The sequence below is a fragment of the Dendropsophus ebraccatus genome, chromosome 1 (assembly GCF_027789765.1).
Source record: "Dendropsophus ebraccatus isolate aDenEbr1 chromosome 1, aDenEbr1.pat, whole genome shotgun sequence".
Classification (NCBI taxonomy): domain Eukaryota; kingdom Metazoa; phylum Chordata; class Amphibia; order Anura; family Hylidae; genus Dendropsophus; species Dendropsophus ebraccatus.
The window spans coordinates 41,442,040-41,449,106 of NC_091454.1; the positions used below are offsets into that span (position 1 = coordinate 41,442,040).

General features: G+C 39.9%; 1 protein-coding gene across 1 annotated transcript in view; it reads right to left on the reverse strand.

Moving 5' to 3' along the window:
* The window catches only part of LOC138782175 (follistatin-related protein 4-like), a 584,758-nt gene extending 579,124 nt beyond the window's left edge, over positions 1 to 5,634 (reverse strand). Inside the window, exon 1 of the mRNA XM_069956808.1 lies at positions 5,509 to 5,634. Within this exon, the coding sequence (XP_069812909.1) occupies positions 5,509 to 5,634 (126 nt within the window). The remainder of the gene's footprint in view (positions 1 to 5,508) is intronic.
* Between the last annotated feature and the right edge of the window lie 1,433 nt (positions 5,635 to 7,067).

A 7,067-nucleotide genomic window follows, 5' to 3' on the forward strand; every position in this document is an offset into this window, starting at 1 on the left:
GATGGGAGTTGTAGTTCTGCAACAGCTGGAGAGTCAAGCTTCACTACCCCTGCAGATACTAGGTAAGGTTTATATAAATGTGATATATATATATATATATATATATATATATATATATATATATATATATATATATATATTTGGATAGGGCAGTTATTAAGGGGTTAAGTATGGAATAATGTACAGCCAGACCCCTAAATAGACATTGGACCCCAACTCTCTTGTGTGCCCCCCCATCCCAGACAAGTGTCCCCCTCCCCAGACTGTACACCTCTGATTGTCCTCCCCTTCCCACACACCTGTATTTTCTTTCTTCCTCCTCCATAGTGCAGTGTACATACAGGACCTGCGGTGACATCATAGTCACATGTCAAGGTCCTTCACCATCTCTTTACTGTGCTGTCTCCTGGCTACTGTTTAGCCCTAATTTGCACAAAATCTCTGTAAAAATGCCTCGATTTTGCGCAAATTATAGCTAAACAGCAGCCAGAAGACAGTACAGTATGGAAAATACCTCTTTTGATGAAGTAAAAATCGTCCCCTGCCTCCTCACAATGACAGAGGGCAGGACGCTTCCAGGCTTCCTCATTCACTGTGATGCTTCTCTCTCTGATCCCTGTGATGGCGCCCCCCTGGTCTCGCCGCCCGGGGCAGCTCCCTGTATAGGAGATAGATAGATAGAAAGAAAGAAAGAAAGAAAGATAGATAGGAGATAGATAGATTTTCAAGTGCCTTTAAGGCCACTTGAAAATGGCGGTTACCACGCCGAAACGTCGTGCTTTGCTGTGCTGCATTTATTGAATGTTCTGAATTTTGAACAATAAATTACTTCGGTTGTTCACATTACTGGTGTGCCGCTGATCATCGTTTATTCTATTGATCGAGGTTCTTGGTCGGAACCACATCGGCTGGCACCCACCTTGCTGGGTAGTGCCACTCGCTTCCACAATTTAGATAGATAGATAGATAGATAGATAGAGACTGTCTCTGCAGTCTGAATCTAATGCTAACCCTGGCTGTACTATCACATGCTGCCATCTTGGTGATATCAGCAGTGTGTTCCAGTGATGGTATGCAGTGACGTCACCAAGATGTCAACGCCCAACAGTACAGCCAGGGGACGGAGGATTAGTTGAAGTATTAGATACAGACTGCAAAGGCAGTCTGTATCTTTACAATTAGATTTAGGGACACAAATAGGGACAGTTTATAATATGCTGTAAAGCGCAAGATCACTGTTTATGGACGAAGCTGCAAGCAAATGATCATGGGATCCCATCCTGCCACTCGGGAGACGACAGGAGCCCCATAAAAAAAATGCAGCCACAAAATAATAAATAATTTTTTTTTTTATAAAAGTAAATAAGTAGTAATTGAATATAATAACTCCTATCCATAAATTGCGAAAGATGGAGCATGTGATCTGCACATCACTTGACATCCATGGGTGGTGTAGGTAATGTGCCCTCTATGTTTGGTTATATTATAGATAGATACAATGTGGGATTGGCTTCTCCACAACAGGGCACATAGTAAGTAGGAGACATAACTTTACTATTACTAGGTACATGGTACATTTTAATAGAAAGTGGCCAAACCCTTTAACCCCTTAACGACACGGAGCGTACATTTACGCCCCCTGCAGCCTGGGCCTTGGCGTAAATGTACGCCCCACTGGGATACCGGGCTGTGGAGCTGGCTCACAAGCTGAGCTTACCCCACAGCGGTGAGGACCGGCTATCTGCAGTCAGGCCCTAATCCTTAATGACGGACTGCCGCGATCCCACGGCCGCCTGCCATTAACCCCTTAAACCACTTAAGTGACATTGAAGTGTAAGTGCCCAGAGCATCCCCTGTCAGTTACCGATCAGGACCCCTGCAGCATGTCTGCGGGGGTCCCGATCTCATGGCCTGACTGCCGGAGGTCTCTTACCTTCCTCCGTGCACTCGGGTCTTCAACCTTCTGATAGAGTCTGCCACAGGCAGAAGATCACAGATAACACTGATCCCTGCTATGCTATGGCATAGCAGGGGTCAGTGAATGTAACCCAGTGCATGAAAGTGAAAGTCCCCTAAGAGGACTAAACATGTGTAAATAAATAAATAAATAAATAAATAAATAAAAGTTTTTTAAAAATGCCCCAAAGCCCCTCCCCCAATAAATCACCCCCCTTCCCATTTTATACATAAAACACATAAAAATAATAAAGTGAATTAACATATAATACACTGTAGTGTGCGTAATTGTCCGATCTATTAAAATAAAACAATATGATTCCTGCACGGTTAGCGGCGTGAACAAAAAGTGGTAAAAAAATGCAGAGAATGCTTTTTAAAAATGTTATAAATACATTTTATGTATAAAGGAATTAATAAAAAACAATCAATATATCTCATCTGGAAAAATATTTTACCAATAAAAACTAGAGATTTTGGCCCAAAAAAATGACACCCTATACGACCCCGTAGGTGACATAATAAAAGCGCTATAAGGCTGGGTTCATACACAGTATATTTCAGGCAGTATTTGGTCCTCATGTCAGGTCCTCATGGTTAGAAATCCTAGTGAGGCTATGTTCACACTACGTATATGTCCGGCCGCATATTTTACGCGGCCGGACATATACGTGTGAAACTCCAGCAGGGGATTTACGTCCGGGAACTTACGCCCGTAGTCTACTTACGCTTCCCGAGCGCCATACGTAGCGATCTGACAGTGGTCTTTTACTTGGATATCTTCGGCTAGCCCCGGACACCCCACAGAACCTTTTGGATCGGCAAATCAAAGTGCAAAAATGAAGAAATCACTATTTCGTACGGGACCGCATGTAACGCTACGGGCGTAAGTTACAGCATTTCCGTCCTGAAACAATGGTCTGGTTCATTTTTTACGGCGCCGCATACGATTCGGGCGTAAGTTCTTACGTAGTGTGAACTGTGCAGCCGTAGATCTTATACTTTCCATTGTACGCAAACTACGTAAATCTCCGGCCGCTTATTCACGGAACGCGCTACGGCCGGAAACTTACGTAGTGTGAACATAGCCTAAACATGCATATCGCTGTGTTCAGCCCGACCTATAGAATAAAGAAAAAATGCCAGTTTTACCGTAAAGTGCATAATGTAAACATGGAACGCCCCCAAAATTTGCGGAATCACATTTTTTGACCCACATTTACCCCATAAATTATATTTTGGGGGTTCCGTCATTCATTTTATGGAAGATTGAAAAGCTGCATTACAAAGTACAACTATTTCTGAAAACAAGCCCTCAAATGGCCCTGTAGGTGGATAAATAAAAGAGTTATGGGTCTTAGAAGGCGAGGAGGAAAAAACGAAAAAGCAAAAGTGACAATGTCCTGAAGGCCATTTCAGGCCTGTTCCTTAAGAGGTTAAAGGGAATGTGTCATTAGAAAATGACTTCTTGTTTAAATAATGGTTATATGTTAAACATATTTTTGGTGGCATTACATTCCGTTTTACTATCTATGGCTATGTTCACACTCTGTAAGAGACCGGCCATTCCGTGACCCCGGCCGGGTCACCGAACCGCCTGTCTCTGCACAGATCATCCCATGATCTTTATGGCCGTAGTGTTCAGCGAGCGCCTGCATCAGAACACTCCACAGCACACAATGAAGCAAGCGGATGGAGACGATCACTTCATTGTGTGAACTGACAGAGATTTCTGCAGCCACAATTCACAGAATTGCGAATGCAAAAAACTGACATGTCAGTTATTTGCGGGTCTGCATGGGATCCCGGACGGAGCGTATACGATGTGTACATGCTTCGGCCGGGATCCCATAGCAGATAGGGCAATGTTCGATGGCAACAACGGCCGTACTTTTGCGTAGTGTGAACATAGCCTATATTATAAATTGATCCTGAAATCTTGCAGTTTTAATTCTCACCACTGGGGCTCAAATTAAGATGAAACTTCCTGCTGTAAATTGATTTGTACTGCTTTGCAGCAACATGTGACACCAGTAGATAGGGGAGACAGTAACAGCTCGATATGAGAATATGCTCAATAATGCTTCACATTCATCTCATTCTTAGACTCTGTCTATTGTCATCTATGTCCATGAGGCTTGCTAAAATGTATATCAATAAATGCTGTTAAAAATATCTCTGGCAAGATGCCAGCTTCCATAACAATGTATAAAATAAATAAAATAAAATAAAATAAATTACAATAATAAAATAGAAAGATATTAGAATAAAATAATTTTAGTACATAGTAAAAAAAAAAAATCTAGGTGATACATGCCCTTTAAGGACTCCAATTTCCCATGAAAACAATCAAACACAATATCACAATAAGTGCACTAAACACTGAGAAGATTTTGTTTACATAACTCTCACTGGGTGATCACCCATAGAATTCACCTCATTACCTCATATCATGCAAACTTTATGTTAATGACCAGTTCTGATCATTTTGGGAATAATTTTTCTTCATCTTTTAAAAACATTTTAAAAAATTACTATTTATGGTTATTCTAATTTACAGTAATAAACATAGAATCACTAAACCATTCATATATCCAGAGATTCAGAGCTACTATGGATGGGAAGAATGCAGGATGCACTGCACCTGGTGCCCCATAGGAATGAGTTTATGCCTATATTACAACTCACTAGGGTGGAAACCACCAGACACAATGCTAGATCTCTGGATATACAGTATGTAAATGTTCCCTTACTTTAGCTAATTAGTAAGTTTAACCATGTGACGGTAAATAGTATAGAAAATACAATAAAAAGAAACTATAATATCTTTTCTTAAAAATGTTTAAGTGAAAGATTTTAAATGGTAACAATTAAATAATAATAACATAATGAATTCCATTGTAAGGCTATGTTTACACAATGTCAAAAAAAGACTAAAAACATCTGATTTTTCTATTAAAAAAAAAACAAAAAAACATACACAAACAGCAGATGTTTTGTATTAGTTGTTCACACAGTTTTTCTTTTGTCACCGTTCTTTCTCCGGTTTTACTATTGAATTCAATGGATTCAATTAAAGACACACCCAAATGCCAATTAGTAACCCATACTAGAATAATGTACCAACAGCTGTCATTGCACTAAGGGAAGACCAGACAGCTAAATGACATCTGTTATTTTAATCTCAAAACGGACGTCATTTTAAACAAAGCTGAAAAAACATTGTGTGAATATAGCCTAAATGAGGCTTTACGCCTTTCCAAATGTGTGCCTTTTATTTGTCCTTCTTTTGGTAAGTTACATTACACTCTTCTCTGTCAGGTAAATGTCACTATAGTTTTGTCAAGTATCACATATTCTTTTCTATACATGATCTGCTGTCAACATGAATTAATCAAGTGTCTGCCTGACAATATCTTTCAAAAAGTCACGTTAGCTGCAATGAAGAAAAAGAAAACAGCAGTTCTGTTAATAGAAAATAGAAGAGTTTATTGTAACGATGGCGTATTATATGAGCGCCCGGGGTGAAGTGCATTTCAATAGACGATTTACCTTCAGTTGCAACCTCCCCGTAGCGGAATTTAACCTTCTGCTCCCATCTGAATCCATCCATCCCCATGTGGCCGACAGAAAGGCCCTGAGCAACAGCAAAAACAGCCACAAGCTTCTTGACTTCATTACAGGCAGTCTGCTGAGAACAAATATAGAATCATAAGACCTCATCATTTTAAAAGTGCTCTAAACAGATCATGCACTGCAAGCTCAATCTGTCTCTCTTCCACAGGTCATCTATAACACCTCGCAGCTATATATGCATTTTGATAGGCTTGATGGCGAATTCTGAAGAATGTTTGAAAAGACATGCTCTGAGAAGATGGAACTGGAACACAGTCAAACAGTAAGTTCATTATTGAACTTCTTTGACTTCTAACTTTGTCACCTCTTAGAGCCTAAAGTATTGGATCAGTAGAAAACAAATTCTGATTCTATCCTTGAGTAGAACACCATGTACTCATGCCAAGAGCTAGCCCTTATTTTCTGATCTAAAAGACATAACTTTTGATATTGTTTTTTTTTTTTTTTTTTTTCTAAATGAGGGAACAATAGGAAAAACATCTTCAGATCTTAGTCCAGAATATCTCAGTTACTCTTAACACAACATGAAAATAATAGTTATCTATACTAGAGACAATCAAATCACTCATCTTAATGAAGCAAAGTGCTTAGACTGATCTGCACTCGGCTCATCAAGCCGTCGGCCTTTCAGCGCTGCTCCGCTCCCTGCCGCTCCACCCCGGAGCCAAGGAAAAGCTGAATCCAATTCTAGGAAACTAGAAGAAGTTTCCCAGGATTGGATCCAGCTTTGCCTGGCACCGGGGTGGAGCGGCAGGGAGCAAAGCAGCTCTGAAAGGCCGGCAGCTTTGTTGGAGTGAGGATTCCCTCATCTCTAATTTATATCTTAATATAATTTATATTAATGTCCACATGCTAGAACCTTAAGATAGTAAAGTGAGGAGTGAGGCAGCATTGGGCTATGTTCACACGGCGTAGTAAAGATCGCAAAGAACGGCCATTGTTGTTAAATATTCTTTCCGGACGTTGTTTAGCAACCATTCTCTTTGATCTTTAGTTTGTTTCGGGAATGTAGCCTAGAGGTGTTTCAGATTTCTTTATCCCAGCTACTGCAGAATACCATCAGAAATTTTGCAGTGGATTTCCATTGAACATGTACATACCTATATATTGTAATTACTAGAATTGCTACATTTACAAGTCTTATTATTCTGATTATGAGTTGATGTCATCTAGCTCAATAAGGATAAAGGTATTCTATTTTTAAGCTTCTCTGAGTGATCCATGTTCCTCCTTATCTGCTGATGGAAATAACAGTACGGATGTCATATCAATGTAAATATTCCCCCTTATTACGGATCCCTTCTTCAGGCTGCATTGGTTTCTATGAGGAGATTAATGTTGCATGTTACAGACTCTGGATGAAAATACAGCCATTTGTCTATTGCTCTATTGAATAACTTTCATTGTGTAGTACGGTACGAAAGAAAACAAAGAACATGTGAAGGACAAAAATTGTCTGACAAAAATTCTCAGAA